General features: G+C 40.1%; 1 protein-coding gene across 1 annotated transcript in view; it reads left to right on the top strand.

The window, feature by feature from the left end:
- Positions 1-11,272: 11,272 nt before the first annotated feature.
- net1 (neuroepithelial cell transforming 1) overlaps positions 11,273-23,890 on the top strand; it is a 29,477-nt gene continuing 16,859 nt past the window's right edge. The window contains exons 1-2 of the mRNA XM_053649971.1: positions 11,273-11,465; positions 19,007-19,073. Coding sequence (XP_053505946.1) covers positions 11,320-11,465; positions 19,007-19,073 — 213 coding nt within the window. The 5' untranslated portion in view covers positions 11,273-11,319. The remainder of the gene's footprint in view (positions 11,466-19,006; positions 19,074-23,890) is intronic.

Genomic DNA, 23,890 nt, shown 5'->3' with positions numbered 1-23,890 from the left:
AGAGCTGCAGGTGGAGAAAGCAAGTCTACTGAAGGCGTTTTGGTGTAAGCTATATTTCAGTGATTGGATAAGGGAAGAGGATTATGGAGTGGATAATGAGTGTAGCATGCGATGATAAATAGGCGTATTGCAGATATCGCAAATTAGAAATGCATGCACACGACAGTGACTTAGTTTCCCACATAACGACAGAGAAAAATGTGTCTCCCTTTTGCAAATGCCTGGCCTAGTTTCAGGTCTTTTTGTAAGGTTTTTGTCATGTAGTTAGGCTGTAAACATGTAACTCCTGGTCAAATTGATGGATCACGTTTAGCTCATTTGTCAAATTATTTGCGATTACGCTCATGTACAATGGAACATTTGTGAGTACAGGTGAGTACATGGAACTGATCGTCTCTTTAAAGTGTTTGGAGAGGCCGTGAATCCGTGACTCATGTCTTCTGACTCCTAGCAGTCGCCCTCTAAAAGGTCCGGACGTCATCCTCCCACGACTGTAACTCATGCAGGGATTTTTTTCGAGCCTATTTACACGCAGATAAACAGAACGCACTGTGCAGGGAGCCTGCTCTTCACCTCGCATCACTGGCCATGCAAAGTTGTTCCGTCATCGTGACAGAAACCAGTTTGGTGGATGGTCACTGTGCTGGCCTCATTTGTTTTAACAGGGGCAGCCACTTCCTTTCAAACCGAACCACCTGCTATCACAGCGTTTTTCTCCTTTTCCTGTTGTATTCTTTTTTTTCAGCCTGGGCACTTCCACACAGCATGCAGGAGCGACTGAGGACAAATCTTCTCCCGGATGCTGGTTTCACATGGTGGTTTAGATGTGCTCTACCCAGTGTCTAGCACCATTTGAAATCAGTGTTCCTGAAGAAGAATGGCAGCTGTGGAGTAGGAACCACATGGGCTACATGAGGAAACGTGCACAGGGATTGATTTATTTGAATACCACTAATCACATCAACACCAGAGTCTTTAGCGACAAAATTTTGTATGTACGTGCAAAGCGACAGCGAGGCATTTGAACAGAGATTTTTTTCAATTCTATGCAAATTAGTTGTGATGCGGATGATTTGAATAATGCCTCGGACCCTTCCAGTGGCACTTGCGGGCCGACGTTTCTTCAGTTCTCTACTGACAGCTTTAGTTACTGCAATTAGTTCCCATTTACTGTTTGACACACAAGAACGGAAGAAAACTTATAACTGTGGTTTCATCTTGGCCTGTCGTACATGACCTCTAATTAAATGCATATAGAGACGTTAGGAAGAAAAAGAAAGCTTGGAATGAAGCTGGCTGTGTGTATATAGCTAGTTCAAAGTATAAACAAGCATCAAACAACCAATTTCACACTGATTAGTACGTTATTAAAGTGCCCCTATTATGCTTTTTCAGATATTACCTTACATGTAATATGTTATAGAGCTGTTTGTGAATGTAAAAAGTCTGCAAACTTTCGAAAATCAAAGTGCACGACAAACGGAGTTATTGTCTCCCAAAAGAAAGAACCGATTCTGAACAGCTGAAACGAGTCGTCAGTGGCTGCGTCCGAAATCGCACACTTAACTAGTATACAGTAGGCGAAAAGCAGTACGCTAGAGGGGTAGTATGCCTGAATTCTCAATAGGCGAGAAATACCCGGATATTGAGTATTGAGATTTTGCAGTATGCAATCAATGCACACTACGCGAGTGATTAGTACGTACTGTTTCAACGACAACGCAGTACGTACTGCATCAAATTCAGTACGTACTGTCATAGTATGCGATTTCGGATGCAGCCAGTAATTCCAGACTTACTTCCCGCACAAACCTAAGTAAGTTTGTAACAAAAAACCCGTCTCTGGTCTTCATTGGCTGCTCGCAAACAACGTGTACTTTGACCCGCCTTTGTTGCTGCCGTAGTATCCGAAGCACGAGCTGTAAAAGCACAGCCCTCTTCTGGAAAAGGGGGCGTGGAGCAGCAGCTCATTTGCATTTAAAGAGACACACACGAAAACAGAGTGTTTTTGCTTCCACACAAAAAGGGGCATTTACAGCATGGTATAATAAATGATTCCTGGGGTATTTTGAGCTGAAACTTCACAGACACATTCTGGGGACACCTGAGACTTATGTTACATCTTGTAAAAAGGGGCATAATAGTTCCTCTTTAAATTGCATCATCGGAACACTGGACACAAGCGACAACAGCGGCAGTTGCTTTACACACACAAGAGACAAACTACAAGCAACATAAGAGATGTGATCTGTGCTAATGTGAATAGGAAATATAAAGAGTGAAAATAATACATTGTTTTTTTGGTTACAGATCCAGCTATCCATTCATCCATTACCATTTATTAAACGACTAACAGTGTTGCTTCAGTGCTCGTCTGTCTTTGTTGGTTTTCCTGAACAGCACTGTGTGGGCTTGTAATGGAAGTGTTCCCTCCCTTGTTCTCTCTCACCCAGCCCTCTCCTGTCCTGTCCACTCTCACCCCACCAAACGATGACTGATTTCCTCTGGTGCTTAGAGTCTGCTCTATCTTCTAGCACCATTTGAAATCGGTTATAATACCTGGGGACAAACTCTTCAGTTTCCCATTCGAAGAAATAGCAGTGTTTGTGTTCCTGCAAGTGCAATCTGATTGCATGTGCAGGTTTAAACCTGCCTAAATCACCTGTCCACCCACCTGTCCACCCATGCTCAAGTAGTGTGCGAATACAAATGTCAGTTTTATTGTGTTATAAATGACTGAATTGTGTTATATTATGTACCGTATCCTAGTCGCTTTAATATGTTTCAGGGTTTCATCTGTGATTTGCGTAACAGAAAAATATTGTGGGCAAATCGCTGTCATATAAGAGATATAAACCATTTCAGAGTATTTTATTGTTCTTATCTGACAGCAGTTCCCTCAGACTATGAATGTTTTTGTTCTTTAAAGAAAGACGTACCATACATTTTCTTTCTTTTTTATTATTATTATTATTATTATTATTATTATTATTATTATTAATATAGTGGACCATGCTCGAAGCAAGTTAGTTCATGTTATAATTTATGCTACTACAGCTATAAACATTCATTCCATCACCAGCTTGAACAAAATGTAGATTGTTATTACAGAGAAACTGCAAAGCACTCTGTTCTGAAGACTTTCTCATGTTGGACAACTTAAAATGGCAGCTTTACCAAAGCATTGATACTGGAGACTCCTTCCAAAATGCTAAGTCAACATCTTTTTTTTTTAATTCTGTTTATGTGGTGCGTCCACCATACAAGTCCTTGTGAATGAGTTACTATAGAAACGCTAACATATTAGAAGTGCACATTAATATAAACCTATGATTTGAGTTAAATCAGCACCATTGTCTAGAAAATTAATCAACATCCTCTGACCAATCAGAATTATGAATTATGAACAGCGCTGTAGTATTAAGCATCAATTAAAAAAAGTTACACATAGGTCCAAAAACTGTCATAAAAATAATATGTATAATAATAATATATGTATTTCCACTTTCACTGACTTTGATTTTTTACCAGCATCAGTTCTGATCATAATGACCAAAGATTCATTCATTTTCAGAATTTTAACCCTTTAAATACTGGTTTGTTTACATAATGCCACAGATGTGTGTGTGTGTGTGTGTGTGTGTGTGTGTGTGTGTGTGTGTATATATATATATATATATATATATATATATATATATATATATATATATATATAAATATAAAGAAAAATAGTAATTATTTCCCATATACTAAATGTTAAGCAGATTTTTTTTCTTTGATATGTCAGTGATTAACAACATTAATTTTGATGCATTCATATTTTTATGCAGTGTCAAATATTTATTTCCACTTTCACTGACTGATTTTTTACCAGCATAAGTTCTAATCATAATTACCAAACATTCATTCATTTTCAGAATTTTAACCCTTTAAACGCCGGTTTCTTTACATAATGCAAAAATCTTCAATGCTCAGGAATCTTCTTTGACTCATATACATGGGGTGGGATTTGTGATTTCCAGTACTATATCATTTCTTTCTTTCAAACTGTTCACACACATACAATTTTCAGGACACACATACAGACCACAACTCTGATATCCATACAAACACACAGTGGTTATATCTGCATCATTTATTCAGTTGGTCTGCAGTGCTGTATAATACAGCAGAATCAGAAAAAAGGAAAAGCATGGATTTTCCCCACAGGCTAAACCTGAGAAAATACTACACATTTCAGACAATCTTTTAAAAATTCAATGTTTTGAATGTTTTGTCAACAAAATAAAAGCCTATTAACACAGAATGCATGATTTTATGCTTAAACGTCATGGGGATTAAATATTGCAGTTTGAATGGGTTTCAATGGGGACATTTTTGTCCTTAAAATCCTGAGTGTAACTATTTTGTGTATCTAGTTTAAAATAGATTTATGAAAGCAAATGAGGGTGAAATATTAAACATCCATTAAAAATACACACTGTTGTTTGCATTAACACAGACAAAATGATAAAAAAAAATTTTAACAAAATTATTAAAAAGACAAAATGTCCATAAGGACACACAAGGGTTAAGCATGTTTGTGTATGCATGTGTTACTAGCTTTGGAAAACTGTTAATTGTGAAGGACATCAGAAAAATTAGACACAAAACTGCCAATGTTTTCAACGTTCTGTATATGACTTCAATAAAGAAGAAGCGAAATGATTTCACCACTTCAACATCAGCTGAACTGGTAAAGACAGTGCTCAAGGCTCAACACATTCTCATGATTTGTAATAAAAGATGTCAGTCAATTTTAAAGCTCTCAAGAATATTTTAAGTATACATTTTCACATGGTTTGCAGTTTTGCTTTTCTGATTTTGGCTTTATGTCCTGCCAAAAAAAGAGACATGCTTTAGTCTATTGCCACGATTCACAGTAAGAGAACAAACAACCACAAGCCAATCTTCAATTCATGCTCCAGTAATTTAATTTCATATTCTGCCCTTTTCATTTTCAGTCTTGCGTGCTTCCTATCCTTGCGTAGATAATTGTTTTGTTTCTGCAGATAGAACAGATAGTGCACTAGTCTTTTACAGACATCTGGTGAAAATTAAATAGGTATTATTACTTGCAACAGATGCTTCATATTTAAGATGCTAGATTAATAGAAACATCAGCTATTCTTACTCAGGGGTTATTGACAGAGCAGTCAGAAATGTCCTGGACAATAAATAAAGATGTTAATCTCAGACCAAATAATGAATTCAAATGTTTAGTATTTATTTACCACACTTAGGTTTTAAATGTTTACCTCCACAGGTCTCAAGAGTGAAGCTGTGACGGTCTCGTCACATTCACCCTGCAGTGCAAAATGCTTTGTAATGTGGGTATTATGGGTAGTCTATTGGCAAATGAGACACTTCCCTACTACAGGGATCTCCATAAATGTGATGATGCCTTTTCACACTTAAAAAGATGGTGTTAATCTGGCATTTATTTCAAATATGGTAACCCTATACTTTACATATATGGATGGACATGACTACTATATGTACCACTATGCTATAACTATACTATAACAATTGAATTTTAAACAAATCAAATATTAGTAAACAAATTTGTCTCATCACAGCAAACCAGTGACTACATTTCCCGTCCTGCAATGCGGCCTACAAACATGGCCGCCATGGACTTCAATTCCCAGAGTACTCATTCATTCTAATCACGCACACCTGCATACAATTTCACACACTCACTCCACAGTATAAAAACACTGTTTTCTATAATGTCTTTGTGAAGTATTAGTGTTACCACTGTACCGAGCGATATTACCCTGTTCCTCGTTTTTTTCCCCCTGGTTCTTGATCGTATTCTCGTTTCTCGTTCCCGATTCCAGCCTTGCCCTGGTTATCCCTGTTTGCCAATTGCCTGACCCTTTGCCTGTTTCTTGACCTCTCTATTGTCTCGTGTTTTGGATTTGTCTGCCTGACTATCTCTCATTAAACTCTTACCTGCATTTGCATCCGTCCTACCTTCATTACGAGGAATACGTGACTGTTTAAATTATGGTGTTGTATTCCACATTAATATGTTGCCATGTGTAGTTCATACTACTAAGGTTACAGCTAAATTAACCTAATAATACAAATAATGTGCAAAACAGGCAAAATGGCATCCAACAGCTCTTCTTTCTTTAACCTAAATACTAAAAGCAAAATACACTATATGGTATGGCCAAATGTTTGTGGACACCTGGCCATGATGCCCATATGTAGGCCTTTCTTAAACTGTTGCCACAAAGTTGGAAGGACACAATTGTCTATAATGTCTGTGTATACTGTAGCATTACAGATTCCCTTCACTAGAACTAAGAGGCCCAAACCTGTTCCAGCATGACAATGCCCCTGTGCACAAAGCCAGCTCCATGAAGACATGGTATCTCAAGGATGGAGTGGAAGAACTCGAGTGTCTGGCATAGAGCCCTGACCTCAACCCCACTGAACACCTTTGGGATGAACTGGAACACTGACTGGTCCCCAGACCTCCTCACTCAACATGAGTGCCTGACCTCAGTAATACTCATGTAGCTGAATGAACACAAATCCCCACAGCCAGGCTCCGAAATATAGCGGAAAGCCTTTTCAGTTCTTATATCAGCAAAGGAGTGACTAAATCTGGAATGGGATGTTCAACAAGCACATATGAATGTGATGGTCAGGTGACCACAGACATTTGGGCATATAGTGTAAATGCACAACTACACTACATTTCCATCTGCCATATTGCTTTGCTTTCAAAAATAAATGTGCTGGTAATCTTCATAATCTTGTATAAGGAAAAAAAATGGTCCTGCACTCTGTAATTGATTACATTTTCACTGTTTCAGTGATGACTGTAAATATTATTATGAACATGCATAAATCCTGATGCAGCTTGGCCAGACATTTGTTAGCAGAATGTAATGTTGTTGTTTTTTTGGGGGGTGGGGGGGGACCCTCAGGTGATCAATTTTGAGTTTTTCAACCCAGGACTGAAGATTGGATTTACCACTGATTATTCAATCCTTCTTTCTTAAATGGATTCTTGAACTTCCTCTCCAGAGTAACAGCTTGTGTTTTGAAACATGCACTGTTGAATCTGTGATGCCCTCTGTTGGCTAAAAATGTTAACACTATAAACATTCACAGATGTACGTTTCAGCAAAGCCAGACAACAGACAGTAGCTTAATAAAGTTGAGGAATGTGTAAAGCACATTAGACACTGAATGCTTATTAACTTCCTTCCTACCTAATTCGGACAAGACAGAAGTACTTGTACTAGGACCATATGCAGCTAGAATAAAACTTTCTGATTACACAGCAACTCTGGATGGTCTTTCTGTTTCATCATGTGCAGCAGCAAAAGACCTTGGTGTGATTATTGACTCCAGTCTTTCATTTGAAGCTTGTGTAGATAATATTACTAAGATAGCCTTCTTTCATCTCAGAAATATTGCTAAGATAAGAAATATAATGTCATTACATGATGTAGAAATTTTAGTTCATGCTTTCATCACCTCTTGGTTGGATTATTGTAATGCAGAATGCAGTTGCTGCTAGTGTCCTTAGTAGAACCAGAAGATATGATCACATCACCCCAATCTTATCCAAACTGCATTGGCTCCCAGTGAAATCCCGCATTGATTATAAAATACTATTATTAACTTATAAAGCACTGATTGGTCTTGCGCCACAGTACCTGAGCAAACTTTTGGTCTTTTATGATCTGCCACGCCTACTTAGATCAAAAGCTGCAGGCTATTTGTTGGTACCTCAAATAGTGAAGGCTACAGCAGGGGGAAGAGCTTTCTCTTATAGAGCCCCACAGGTATGGAACAGCCTTCCAATTAGTGTTCGGGACTCAGACACAGTCTCAGTGTTTAAGTCCAGGCTGAAAACATTTGTTTACTCAAGCTTACCATGAGTAGACTTTCTTTTAAGCAAAGTACACAGTCTTATCCATTGCGGGATAGTAAGCATACCTAATAATCTCTCTCTCTCTCTCTCTCTCTTTACCTCCATCTCCCTCTCTCCCTCTATCGAGGCACACATGATTTTATAGAGATGCCAGTGATCCTGACCCTTTCTGCTCTCCGGACCTGCATGATCTATCCTGATGCCCTACTTCTGGTTGGAGTTATCATCAACTGGAGGCTGCAGCCTGGAGATTGCTGAGGATGGTGCTGCTTGAAGTACCATGGAAATGGTTTTGAACCTCAATTTCACATGAACAGTTGCGATGTGGTTGCTGGGAATACGGTTGCTGGTATGGCTTCAGGACTGCAATTACCACTTTGCACTCAAGTCTCCTTTAGTGAACAGTAGACTAGTTCAACAAACAGACTTCATATAAAAACTATAATGAACGTTCCTTTACTTTCAGACTATCCGTTGTTACCCAGATGAGGACGGGTTCCCTTCTGAGTCTGGTTCCTCTCAAGGTGTCTTCCTCATTTCACCTTAGGGAGTTTTTCCTCGCCACCGTCGCCACCGGCTCGCTCAATAGGGATAAATTCACACACTTAAAATCTGTATTCTGTGTTTATATATTTCTGTAAAGCTGCTTTGAGACAATGTCCGTTGTTCAAAGTGCTATACAAATAAAATTGAATTGAAGCATAATACTATATTAAAGGAAACAGCCAGTATCTGTATTTGTAATCAATATGTGATCATTATTTGTATAAAAGGTTTATTTTATGATTAAAATATGAGTTGAGTTGATCTTTTTGGTTTAAACATTTTAGTGACATTTCTTATTGATAGTTTTAGTGAAATTCTCTCCAGCGGTGTCTCACCACGCCAGGGAGCATTGTGCTGTAGTAGAACAGTTTATTGGAGCCTCACCAGGAGTGCTGACGCAGTGCTCATTTATTCCAGTGGGCACGTTTATATGTCCTGAAATAAATCTTTAGAGAGCAGCTCGTTTGTTAGGAGTTATGCCTTCTGGGAATTCTTCATGCTTTATTAGCCTAAGCTGCTCAGAGTCAGACGTATAATAAAAATGCCTTCTTGTTTTATATTTGTAATATTGTAATGGAGTTGTTTGCTCAGTTGATGTTAATAATATATGGTGTTCTTTAAAACAGGATCTGTATTGTGTGGGTTTGGCTGTAATTTTGGAATAAAGTGAAATGTGTCATGGCGGTTTCTGCCTTCTCATTTTTCTTACTGTTACATATTTGAGTATTTGTTTTTACTGATGAACATTTAGAGACTGAATAAAGTTTTTGCTAGGTGCTAGCGCTTGAGGATGTTCAAGGGAATTAAGTTGCCTGCCAGAGCTGCTTCTTCTGTGAATGTAAGATTTGTAATCTGAAGTGAAAGCACATTATATAGCGATATCTACCTCAAATGCTTGCAACACGAAGAGAACTCCAAAGAAAATGCATTTAATTCATTTATTTATTCATTCATCTACAGTCATGGGAACACCCTGGAGGAGATGCCAATCCATCGCAGAGCACCATGCACACACATCCACACACTCATTCACACATACCGTAGGAGCAATTAATCATAACCAACCCACATACTGGAATGGTTCTGGAGGTGGGAGGAAACTGGAAAATCCAGAGGAAGCCCAAGCTAAGCCGTGTAAAACATGTGAAACTCTGCACAGATATAATGCTGTGGCCAGGGTCGAACTGGGGATACTGGAGCTATGAGTTAGTAATCCTAGCTTTACTTATTAATTTAACATATATTATTTAAAATTAATAATTTACTTTTTTTTCGTAATAATGGTTGTACTTTCAAAAGTGACCTTGTAAGTGCATATTACAATATCACTGAATGAACGAATGTACTTTTCTTCTTCCTATGATCTTCAGGAAATTCATCCATTGAGCATTTTTTTTCTGACTTGACATCTAGTGTTCATGGGATAGACTCTGGATCCACCATAACCTTGATCAGGATGGAGTGGTTACTGAAGATAAATGAATGTAAATTTTTAAGTAAACCATTAGTAAATCAGTATCTTTAGTGTTATGATAACTGCATAAAAGATTAGCAGCTAATCAAATGCCCCATTGGAAAAATAAAATAAAAATAAAAATAAATAAATAAAAAAAACAATAGAAACCATCACAGAATTTGTCATGGTTTTAATGGTTATAATGGGAATTGTATGGATTTTAAATGCTATTATAATGGTCCCTGTGGGTTGCTACTGGTAATTTGTTGCCTTCTATTGGTGGCATGTTATGTCTAGTCGATACCATTAAGGACCAATAATGGTAATTAGTTAGTTAGTTAGTTACTGTTACATTTATATAGATTTACTACATTTATATTGACATTTTCTAGACACTCAAAGCGCTTTACATAGTATGGGGGAGATCCCCTCAACCACCACTAGTGTGTAGCAGCCACCTGGATGATGCAACGGCAGCCATATTGCACCAGAACGCCCACCACACACCAGCTATTAGTGGAGAGGAGAGAGTGATGTAGCCAATTCAGAGATGGGGACTAATAGGGGGCCATGATAGATAAGGGCTAATGGGGTAATTTCGCCAGGACACCGGGGTTATACACCTGACTCTTGTATGATGAGAGCCCTGGGATTTTTAATGACCAGTAATGGTTTTAATGATTAGTTAATGGTTTATAGTGGTATTTGTAGTGGAAACCATTACAATTTATGTGATGGTTTCTATTATTTGTTTGTTTTTTCCCCCAGCATGGACAGTTTGTGTATATCTAATACTATGCTAAAACACTAAAATGAGATAAATGTAAACAGTTAAATGCATATTTTCTTAAACTCAATGTTTTTAAAAAAATGAAATACATTTTTAAGCAGGCAAAATGGCACCCTAGTACATGGAATCCATTAAAAAGTCGTGTCTTTATCTTTATCTCTGTAGGAACAGTTTGTGTTTGTAACCAACAGATGGTACGACTGTGTATATGTGCTTGATGTTTTTCCACAAAAGCAGCGCTTTGGTTTGGCTTTTTATTCAAATACAAAAGCAGCTGGCAAGTTCACTGGAATTTACCAGCAAATAAAACACAGTCGCTTCCCAGAGCAAACACCAGAATGTCAGTTGCAACAATGGCGCTTTGCACTGTACACAGAATAACCGCTTTCATAATAACCCCGCCCATTCAACCCCGTATCCTAGCAACCACGACCTATTCTCTTTCTTATTGGTCACGATTCAAGTTTCCGCCATATTCAAACACTTGCCCTCCATATCAGTCTGTGTTTACACATTTCCCTTCAGTTTATATCGCAGAAATATAGAGTTCTTTTTTGTTGTTGTTGTTTACGTCTTCAGTTTAAAATGGAGGAAACAGATGTGACACGAGAAGCGGTGCCGGAGGAGAGGAATGAGAGACCGAAGAGAAAAGCGAGCTGTAAGAGACAGTCGAGTGTCCTCGCGCCGGATTCTTCCTCCCCCGGGAGCAGCAGCAGCAGCAGCAGCCAACGGTGAGGAGAAAATGGCGGCGAGCTGAAAGGCTAACTCTTCATATCTAACTTCATTTTAACTCCACTTCCTGGCGCGTCGGCTTGCTGTGCATTACAATTCATGCGTAGACATTCTTCGTACTGTCATGGCGCAAAACATATTGTTTGCTTCATAAACGGTTCTCGTTCTGTTCGCATGACTTTTTATTTATTTATTTTATTTTTTTTAAAATATAGATTTATTGCTTTGATGTGTTTTTGAAGCCTGAATCTTGTGGGTTTATCCCAACTTGCCTAAGCTAACGTTTAGTTTAATTTGAGCGTTTTGTGATTTTAGCTTGTGAGCTAACTTCATTTGTTTACCGCACACCTCAAGTACAGAGCCCATGGTGAAAAGCCTGTTCTTTATAAAATAAATAAAAAAGAGAGAGAAAGAAAGAAAAACAATGAGTGAGATATAAGCTGTACCTCTGGCTAATCAGCACAAACATATTAAACTTAAGAGTTTTTTTTTTCTTTTTAAAAAATAAATTTAGTTAACTATAGTGGCAGGTGGCTGACTTGTGTAATTCCTCCTGTCGCCACATGGTGGCGCTACATACACACTCATGAGTTCTTCATCACGGGGAAAAAAAATCACAGTAAAGTTTCTGTTATGAGCCACAGATAAAGTAAATTTACACTGGCACTCATGGTTAAGCTTTCCCATGATCCTCAAAAAAGTATTGCACATTATAACGTTGGCCGTCTTCGGAGAAGAAACTACAGGGCGTCTCCATACCTTTGACTACGTTTACATGGACAGCAGTAATCTAATTATTGACCTGAATAAGACAATGTACTGATTAAGGTGTATACACAAGTTGCTTTTAGAATATTCCTTTCATGTTCAGGTTGTACATGTTATAGAACATAGATCGATTAATGGCACACGTCATTATGTCCCCACGCCACACCGTCCGACGTTCCCTACAGAATTTCACGTATCGACGTACATTTGGTCTTTGTTATGGTACTGTATACAGTTTTGGGTGTTTTTATTTAAAATTTTTACGAACGCTTCAAGTACAGTTAATTATTTGTCATGCTGTACATGCTAATAGACAACTGCTTGAAGCCGTGGGCTGCGTCCCAAACCACGTACATACCGTCTATATAGTGGCTGAAATACATGTATCTCGCCTACTATATAGCAGGTAAGTACGCGGTTTGGGACGCAGCCGTGCTCTCTTGTTTGCCATCAAACGGTTGAGCACTGCCGTGTGTGTACGTGTCCTGTCGCAAAATGTGGTAGAAACTCCCACACGACGTTAATAGTGTGATTAAGGTGTGTACATGTCTGTAATACACGTCGATAATGTGACTAAAACAGGAGTACTCCACACGTTTGAATTCCATTTGTGTTTACGTCGAGTATGACTTTAGTCGGATTAAGGTAATTAAAAATTGCTGTTTACATGCTAGTTTCTTAATCAGAGTATCGTCTTAATCTGGTTAATATTGGATATTGTTGTCCATGTAAATGTACTGATTGTCATTAGAGTATTAATATAAAGACACAGAAAGCTTAACTCTTAATTTCCTGCCATTTTAGAAAAACTATTTATGATTGAATCAAGAACAGAGCATTTGGGAAGATTTCCAAGATAATTGTAAAGCTCATGTATAGATCTTTTTTAGATATAGATATTTTTTTATAAACAATACACTCAGCACAGTTGACTAACTCTTCAGGCTGATTAAATGAATCTAACGCCATGTCAGTTTGAGAGAAGGTATAGTTCAGCGCTATGGGTTTTTTGGGGGGGGGGTTACTATGAAACTATAACTATGAATTGAAGCAAGAGAACATGTTTTTTTTGTCTGGTCTATAGCTGTGGAGTGATATATGATAGCTTATTGGTCAGAGCTTCTTAGAGAACGAAGCTTTTCTCACACCGATAATGTGATCTTAATGACCCTGCTAATATTGTCTCATCTGTGCAGTGCACTCCTTGGAAATGTCTGACGTGATTACTTTGCTACCCCGTCCCTAGCATCCCTACATTAAAAACAAACGCACATGCCCAAGCTGCTCTTGAGTCATGCACACTTATTCATCATTATTCCCACCCTATAAATAACAAATTGAAGTTTGACTCTAATCCATAGTTCGCATTCTTAGGCTATAGGCCCTCAGCGTCGTCCTCTTTACTGCCCGCTCTCGAACACGAGACATTTGTAACGCTCAGGAGGAAGGTTTCCCACGCAGAATAACTCTGAGGTTATTCACATGTACAGAGCGGTAGAAAAGATTACGGCTGTCAGTACACATTACCCCACAGGTATTCTCAGCGAGGTTTAAGCTTGTTTTGACGTAGGCTTATTGTTCTGGCTTTGGGGTAAGAGTGTGTCAGAAATGGCCTGTGGCATTTGTGTGGGTGTGAGGAGGAGTATGTAAGCGCTAGACTGTGTGAAATATTGAATTGCTCTGTTTACGCTCTCCAACCTTCCAGATTAATTCGAGGGCGTGTTTGAGCGTCTGTGGGAGGAAGGGTGGGTAGGTGGGTTTCGGAGGGAGGGTTGTTTACTATTTCATCAAAACATATAGCGAAGGATTTACCTGTTTAGTTCAAATCTCATTTATTTCAGTCATAAATATGGTAGCCAACCCATCAGGGAATGAAAGAAAGTATGACCGTGTTGCTGTGCACAAAACGAGGTCCATGAAGACATGGTTTGCCAACGTTGGACTTGAACTTGAGTGACCTGCACAGAACCCTGACCACAACACCACTGAACACCTTTGGGATGAACTGGAACACCGACTGCACCCCAGACCCCGACTCAACATCAGTGCCCGTCTTCGCTAATACCCTTGTTGCTGAATGAACACAAATCCCCACAGCCACGCTCCAAAATCTAGTGGAAAGCCTTCCCAGAAGAGTGGAGGTTGTTATAACAGCAAAGGTGGAATAAATCTGTTCAACAAACACATTTGGGCGTGATGGTTAGGTGTCAAGATACCACATAGCGTTTAAAGCCAGTTAAATGCATTTAATACAGATACAGTATATGAATTACTGGGAGTGGACGGGTTTGAAGCCGTGGTCAATATCCGTCCATCCAGTTTCTGTACCGCTTATCCTACACAGGGTTGCGGGGAGCCTGGAGCCTGTCCAAGGGGACTCTGGGTACGAGGTAGGACGAACCCTGTTCAATATCATCATCATCTGATAAAGTTGTTAATGTCGCACCTAGGCCGATGTGTGTAGTGCAGCAGGCGGTGGGATTCAGAAGCATGAGCTATAGTATAGCCACACCACCATGATGCTCCTGATTTAGTATTTTGAAACATCAAGCCAACTGTCAGCTGTCAGACGCCGTTGACCCTCAGTAGTATTTTCATCACATGCTGCACTGTCGGCCCTTTGCGGTACTACAAGAGCATACAGAAACAGCAGTGGAGGCTGGCGGGAGAAAGAGCTCTGATTGTTTAGCTGAGCAAATTGGCGATGAGGGAGTTTCTTATTTCTTTAAGTGCGTCTCCATGCGTGTCCTGTCCTTGTCGTGACAAACATATTTGCCAAAAGAGATGTTCATGGTCACTCTAAAGCGACGCCACTGATTGATGACGCATTGCACATGTTTTAACAAATCTACATATACACAATGCTGTGATTTACACACTGAACAAACATCAGTGAAAAGTTTGCATAAAATATTATGACTTCCCGTGTGTGCTTTTTAAAAAAAAAAAAAAGAAAAAAAATTAATTCATGCACATTTAATTGACTTTTCTATAAAAGTTTTATTTGAATTTTCATTATCAGTAAAACTGGTTGGTCGACTAACTGCTGCAGCTGTAGCTCACTAGGTCCATGCCTTTCACACCAGCACCCACCTAATGCAGTCCCGGAAACAACCTAAGCATTTCTTACTCCCGCACACGGACACAGAGAGAGTTTGGGCTTGCCTGTTATTTCCTGTGATCAATTATCAAACGTAATCCAGCATTCATGTGGAAATTCTTCTCGGCCTTAAGGCAATTACTGGTCTTTCTTTCATTTTTCTCTCAGCCATATCACATTCTCTTTCACAGATTTCCCCAACTATTATACTACAGTGATATGATCCCTCACATCACACCTACACTCATACACTAGACATGAGCTCACTTCTTTTCCTAGCAACAATGTTCAGGAGTTTTGTAAGGATGTTGCACAGCTCGCTCAACTACAGGTTTGTACAAGAGGCTGCATTTGACGATCATAGGTAGGTTTTGGTTACAGCATTTGTGAAATAACGCAAAGCGCCTGCTTGTTTCTACTTCTCACATGTCTTGCAGCGTGCTTCAATCCTCACCGTTTCTTTTACTTTCCTCCTTGGGCTTGATTGTTCTACAGGAAAAAAATGCTCCACCTTCATCAAGCTATCATTACAAGCGCACACTCCTAATCAACGTTTACACATTTAGATAGTGCTGGAACTGTGAATTAGCACTGCGACCATTAATAGTGCAAGTGGTCTCCGTGTCAGGCGCTCCACCTGTTGCATACAGAGCATCGGATATCTTTTGTGCACTTTTCTGGCTCCTACCTTCAGAATGTTGAGGGTTGAAACCTGTTTGGCTCACCTCAGTAAAAGTTTCAGAGCAAGATGGACTTAAGTGTCATAGATTATCTTCTTATCGAAGTTATTAAATATAAAGTTTTGTGTAATGCAAGACTAACTGTAGCTGCTTGGGCAGACCCCAGCGAGGCCCGAGCGACCATTTATAGACCACCCTGACTCGGCACACATCTCTGTTAGCTGTGGCCACATTCCCTGTGTGCTACAATAACAAATGGATGAGAGAAGAGGGACAGCAGCTGAAAGGAGGCAAGTCGTGTCCCAGAGGAGAGTTTACCGTAGAGTAAGAAGAATGCCTCAGTGCTCGTGTGCCTTTAAAAAGTTTCATCAGCAAGGGGGTAGATATGACATGTTATCCCTCCATCCTTAAATCTAATCAATTGGCAATGAATACAAAGGGTCAGAGTCTGCATGGTGATTTACACGGTCTACTACTTGTGAACTGCGAGGTGAAGTACCTCTCAATACTTTTATTTCTTCTCCTCTGTATAGGTATAAAATAGGAGGGAAAACTACTTATCAGAAGCTTTGTTGCTTCCTTCCTTTACGAAATCTTCAGTCAGCATTTTATATTTACACTTATGTCATTGGTAGACACTCTTATCTCATTTTTACAACTGAGCAGTCAAGGGTTAACGACCTTACTCAAGCTGGGATTTGAACTCATGACTTTCTGATCAGAAGGCCAGTGTCTTAACCCTCAAGCTATGGCAGGCCTGTAATGCTTTGTGCCAAAATAAGAAACTTGATTTACGGAGCTTTAAAATACCATATTTGAAGGAAAGTAATTGGTGTAACATAAACTTATTAATGAATTTATAATGTCTAATGTTCCAGCTACATGGCTAGTGCTAATACGCAGTGTCCTGGTTAATTATGTCGTAATTAACTGAGGAAGTTAAAATAATCAGCTGTACAACCCTGGTGCAAAGCTTTTATTGCATAAAAGCCAGGGATGTGAAGTAATTACAGTTACAAAGGGCATTTTTTTTGTTTCAGGGTGTCTTTAATGTAGATTTACATAGATAATGTAGATGTACCACAGGAACATCTAAGAACAACGGAGACAGTTCCCGAGCCCTAACTGTTATCTGTAATAAAAAAGTCAATACTTGCACTGTGGTTGAAGTGATCCACTCAGATGGAGTCCGTGGGTGGTAGCACCGGTCAGACTCACTCACACACTGCAGATTAGCTGATGAATGCAAGAATGTTTCAGTATGTTAGGGAGGGGGTTCTCACCTGTGCAGCTGAAAAAGGACTCGTTATCTGTGTCAACATGACCCCGCATGCACAGTTGTTTCCAGGCCCCAAATAAAGAGCTGCGCTGCTTTCGGACAAAGAGAGGGAATTAGGAGGAGAAGACGTGGAGCACTGGATCCTCTGAATGAGTGCAGAAGCTAGGGGATTAAGAGTTGGTGCGATGGCTCATGTTTGACAGCTTCATTCCTCTCCGCCTGCTTTTGCAACCATCAGCTGAAGATGCAGCATCATGGAAAGCAGCGCTACACCAGGCTCGGGGTGTGGTACGTAACGTGTGTTTGATATTAACTTATAGGAATGGAGGAATGCAGATGCATGACTCTGGTGTGAATGGATGACCAGTTCATTAGCTAGTCCACAGGGTAAGTAAAAGCTCCAGTCTGCTAGACAGTTTCTTGTTTTTGTTGCCCAGAAACCTGACTAGGCAGAATAAATGGTTGCTAAGGTAATGTAATAGTGTATGACGAACAAGTTCATGCCTTACGTGACTAAGGGCAATGAACACATATATGGCCTTCAGACCCATGTGTACTTCTTGAGCAACCCATTCCAGATTTATTCCTCTTTTATTGTTAGAATAACCTCCTATTTTCTAGGAGGGCTTTCCACTAGGTTTTGGAGCATAGCTGTGGGGATTCGTGTCACAAGAGCGTTACTGAGGTCAGGTATTAATATTGGGCGAGGAGGCTTGGTGTGCAGTTGGCGTTCAAATTCATCCCAAAGGTGCTCAGTGGGGTTGAGGTCAGGGCTCTGTGCAGGACACTCGAGTTTTTCTACTCCAACCTTGGCAGTTCATGTCTTCATGGAGCTCTCTTTGTGTACAGGATAGTTATCATGCTGGAGCAGGTTTGGGTCTCTTGGTTTCAGTGAAGGGAAATTGCACTGCTACAGCGTACAAAGACGTTCCATACAATTGTGTGCTTCCAAGTTTATGGCTACACTTTAGGGAAGAACCACATATGGCTGTGATGGTCAGGTGTCCTATAAGTATAGTGTAAATGAATTCTGGTGATGGGGATGACCGTGTAGACATGAGGACTATTCGGACTGGATTAGTTTTACGTGGGTAGATCAGATCGCACAAATGAACACAAGCAAGGAAACTCCACAGTATTCGCAGGAGCTTGCAATTTTTCAGAGTAACTGCAGATTTGGTTTAAGACGCATCATGGACGTCATCGCAACATGCATTCAGCCAAAGCCCTCTTCGATTCATGTGCATCGAAGACAAGTACAGCTAAAAGGTCTCATTTACCAACAAACATCGCTGTGAAAGACCGTGCGAAACAATTTCCTGCAACTGCAATTTCGCCAATTCGAAAAAACTTCACACAAAATAGCTGCAGCAAAATCAAACATTTTGGCTGCAGCAATCACAAAAAACTGCTAGATCTGGTAATGTAATTATTCCCAAAGTATCTCTGGGATTTTAGTCCTGGCACAATATATTGTTAGTAATTATTTATGTACTGCATGTGCACCTCAGGATGTCCTGTATTTGTCTCTGTTAAGGTCGGCGCACTTTGGTTCTAAGAAAATTATCAGCGTATGACCTTCGAGTCAGGATTAGTATTCTTTTGCTTGCGCTAACCTGCAGGATTTATGTTTTGAAATCGGTTATACGTAAATAGCGGTTTGTGTTTTTAACAGTTGCTCTTATTTCATGACTCTCATTTTGTTTGCCACAGGCCTGCTTTGAGAAGAGGAAGTTCTTTCGCCTTTCTTACACCCGGCCCTCACTGGGACTTCACTTTGGTGAGTAAACGATCGTCTTTCATAGTACGAGCCCTAGAATGGCTATTGTGAAGAGTAGTTGACATTCCACATGGATATTTCTGCACTGTGTGTGCGAGGTATTTTTAGTGGAGATCAACCTCGAAAGCTAGGAGACATGTTTTTATGGATAAAGTGGTCCACTTGTCACCCAACACCTCGCAGGGCTTTTGGACAAAATGAAGAGACTATAAAGCCTGTCACAGTGTGTGTTTATGGGTTTAGTGCAAAGAGCACTTCTAATCTCTTCTCCTCCTGATGTAAACAGTGTCTCTTGGTGTGTGTGTGTGTGTGTGCACGTATGTGTGCGTGCACAACTGGGGAAGCTGTTGTGGAGTTTCAGAGTGGCTCTTCCTGTTCCGTGTTGACAGTGCTGTTCTGTTCATCCTCACGTGCAGCTCTTCCTTGGGTTTGCTCTTCTAGCATTAGATTATTAGCCGTCCTCTTTTCCTGTTCCAGCTGGTAACAGACTAAACTCTCTAGCCTGTCTGTGTGTATGTGCTGCATTAACATTTCAGACTTTATGCTTTTCATGTTAATATCGTCACTAACGAGGGTTTCTGTTTTGTACCTATTACAGCATTGAACTTTGACTAGAACACTGCAAAAGGCCATTAGAGTGCCCCATACATACAACACAAGGGTTCTTAAACATTATCGCAGGAGTGCTGTTATACTGAATATCAGTTACTCAGTGTTAATTTCTTATTTGTAAAACTGTTGTATAGAAGCAATATCGCACTCGTAATTGTGTGCTTATACTGAATATCGGCACAGCTGTGATTGGGCCTTAGGCGGCCCAGTATTATATCGCGTAACTGACATGTTGGACACAGTATGGCCAAATAATTTGTTTATTTTTAGTACGTTCGCCTCACACCTCCAGGGTTGGGGGTTCGACTCCCGCTGCTGCCCTGTGTGTGCGGAGTTTGCATGTTCTTCCCGTGATACAGGGGTTTCCTCCATGAACTCCGGTTTCATCCCCCAGTCCAAAGACATGCACGGTAGGCTGATTGGCATGTCCAAAGTCACCGTAGTGTATGAATGGATGTGTGATTGTGTCCTGTGATGGATTGGCACCCTGTCCAGGGTGAACCCCGCCTTGTGCCCCATGCTCCCTGGGATAAGCTCCAGGTTCCCCGCAACCATGTAGGATAAGCGGTAAAGAAGATGTATGGAATGGACGCTCTGTCCATTCAGAAATAGAGCCCAAAGAAGCCACACTCACTTTATAGCCCGTCAACTAGCTGGCTGGCTAACTCACAATGATCTGTAAATTCCTATTAATGGTGCATTTGGTAAAATTAGCTTCCCTTCTTCCTTTTCATCTTCATCTGATGAGCTTTTATATAAAAATGTATCTTTTGGCATGTCCACCGATGATGTTTCTAACTCTACTGTAGTACGGCTTTAGTGGGATTTTACGTTGTGAAAACAGACAAGCGGAGTGATGCACAGTGAAACGTCTCAGAGAGGTTATAATAAATACAAGCACTCTTGGAACCCTGCTCGACCAATCAGATTAGTGGACCGGAACTAACTGTTGTATAATAGTAAGAAAGAATATTCTGGCTATTTATTGAAGCCAGAGGACTTTCCACCCACGCGACCCATTTTAATTTTAAATTGTTATAAGATTCAGTTGACATTATTTATAGACATGACCTAACTTTTATAATGATGAGTTTCCAAAATTTGTGATGATAAAAAAAAAAAAAATTGTGTTACAGACCCCCTGGCTCTCCATCACGGACCCCAGTTTGAGAACCATGACTATAAACAGAAACGATTATTATAAACTACAGCTATATAAATGAGGAGATTGGAGAAGAAACGTGTGATTTTAACTCTGCACATGTTTTAGTAATGACCTCATAATAAACATAATATAATTTTATATCGTCATGTTTAACTTTCCGAGTCTGAAGATGTGAAGGGTTCAGGTAGAATCTTCACAGGTGCCACAGTGTAGAATGATAATAAATCCACTGGGATGGGAATTATTAATCTTGAGTAAAGTTCATCAGTTATTTAACATTGTTCAGTTTGGCACCATCATTTTTAATGGTTATTAGTCCATATTAAAAGAACAGTGGAAAGCGTAGAACATGGTGGACTTTTAAGCAACTTGAGATTAGGCTTGCTGCGATAGCCGGTGTTCCCGGTGTTGGGGCCACACACTGATTACATCACTTTCCCACCGCGGCACCGCCCCCCACTGTCATTTTGCCATTTTGCCATTTTATACCAATAAAAATCATTTAGTTCAGTTACATTTAAAAACTGGACGTGTTCCCCCGTCCCCCCCGAATTGCTGCTAATTCAAAAGTGAAACACGCACGGGCATTCATAATCGGGTGGGCAGCCCCCCCATACCTGTATTACCGATGTTGTCACATGTCTATTAGTCACATCCCTACTTGATACCTGTATCAGTGCTTTATTTCCATAGATACTTCAGGTTGAATAGTAAAAAACATGGTATAACTATATATACATTTCATAGTTTATATATCAATGACACCTTAAGGTCATCAGACCCCCCCCACCATGCAACTTGTTTTAGTGAAGATTTGCTTTCTTGTTTTACAATAGCTATGATGACTACTACATTAGGCAAGGTTAATCCCTTCATATGAGCTCAAATGCCTTTGCGTGACTGTGGGCCAGCTGCTGCAGATAAACATCTGATCCTACGATACCTCAAGCCTTCCTTTGTCCAGCGCTGCCTCTCACCGTCATAAGAGAATGTACAAAGCTCCCATTCCTCCTGGATCAGTTAAGTGCCATTTGAAGTAAATGTAAACTGGTGTCTGATTGAGAACAGAGCGTAAGAGGCACGATTAGAAAGGAAACAAAGAGGCCGGGTGAATTCCACCGTTTATGAAGGCCAAGTGAAACTCTAGCCATCATTCCTCCGAGGCGAATCGGAGGGAGAGGAAGAGAAGCGGGTTCTTCATCCTGTGCCAAATGATTGCTTTGATATAAAGGTATTCTCCCCCCCTGAATACGTACACGTATTAGCTCATCAGATGAACACATGGCGCTCATTAAGCTTCCAGTTGGTGATTCATTATCTCACCTTCAAAACCGTATTTTGGTAAAAGTTTCACATAACCCACCTTGTCCTTTTTGAAATATCTCTGCGCCAAGGTGAAGGAGGGAGCGAGTTTGATGTGGGCACACATCCATGGCCTGACTTAAAGCAGAATGGGAAGCCTCAGGGCAAATACAGAATAATGTGTTTTCACTGGTTTCCTTGGCCAGTTTGTTTGAAAGATGGCCTTGGCGTGTCTATAATGTTGAGATTCCCTGGGTTTTCCTGAGCTGTTCCAAACTACACACAAAACCTTACTCTTAAGTATGAGCAAAATGACAAGAGGAGGAGAGGAGATTTGCTGTCATTGAAAACCGAGGAGCTTGTTTGTGTTCGAGACAGAAAAGTTTTTTTTTTTCTTTTCGTATGACGCTGATCAGCCAGGGACAGCTCACTCGTGCTTCCTCCGAAAAGCTAGCCAACACATCTTTTCTGCTCTTGCTGTGTACAGCATGACACTCAGAGGGAAGTGATCGATGGGGAGAGAGGGGATAAAGCCATTACTCCCACCCAAAGAGCATGACCAATTTTACACCCTTGGCTCACAGCAACGGATGGCTGTATCCATCCATCCATCCATTTTCTGTACCACTTATCCTACACAGGGTTGTGGGGAACCTGGAGTCCATCCCAGGGACCCGGGGCACAAGACGGGGGACACCCTGGACGGGGTGAGAAACCAATCGCAGGGCACAATCACACACACACACACACCCATTCACACACGGCAGACAGTTTAGAGATGCCAGACAACTAGAGATCAACCGATATTGATTTAAAAAAACATAATAATAATTTTATAACCGATACCGATTATTTGCATGTTTATGTGCCCGATAACCAATATGCAGAACAGATATTTATTTACTGTATTACTTCTGTTTTTGACACAGTGATGACAACACCACTGAACTTAACAAATCGTTATTTAAAACAATTTTGTCAATTTCACTTCCTCCTTCCATATAAAACAAAACAACTCATATTTATACACCAATACACAGAGGGATCTTAAGAGTGCAAAAAATAAGTGCACTGTTACTAAAGTGTTTTTTTTTTTAAATAAAAGCTTTGATAATGTAAACAAATAAAGCACATAAAAATAATTCTAACAAATCTAAAAAATAAATAAATGAATAAACCAGATGCAGTGCTGCAATGGCGGTTCTGCGTGCAATTCTCACAACGGCCACAAGATGGCACCATTTATCGGTAGAGCCGATATTACAAAATGGATATCCGATTATGGAAAAATGCTTAAATATCGGTAAAACCGATCATCGGTCGTTTGTCTTTGGACTGGGGAAGGAAACCAGAGTACCCAGAGGAAACCCCCAAAACACGCAAACTCAAATTGTGAACATGCATATTAATCTATGTAATTAACATGTGATCTTCAGTGGGGTCCAAGATTTATTTAGTAGTGACATTCTGAGTTGACTTTTCCCCCCAGTTTTAAACATATTTCATTGACATGTTGGTATATTTTGACTCTGGTTTATGGTTTCCTACATTACCCACAATGTACCCTTTGACTTCCGGGTACCACTTCATCTCTACCTAAAGAGAGTGATGCAACAGAGCTTTAGTCCTTTGGTCTCTCAGACTACTATCGCCATCAGTGCTATCACGCTCGACATCTCATAGATCGCTGCTGTAACTCCGCGAAGCTGTGTCCTATAGCTGCATCGCTATAACAGTG

Source organism: Ictalurus furcatus, chromosome 19 (assembly GCF_023375685.1).
Source record: "Ictalurus furcatus strain D&B chromosome 19, Billie_1.0, whole genome shotgun sequence".
Lineage (NCBI taxonomy): Eukaryota > Metazoa > Chordata > Actinopteri > Siluriformes > Ictaluridae > Ictalurus > Ictalurus furcatus.
This window is presented reverse-complemented; position numbering and strand designations above follow the sequence as displayed.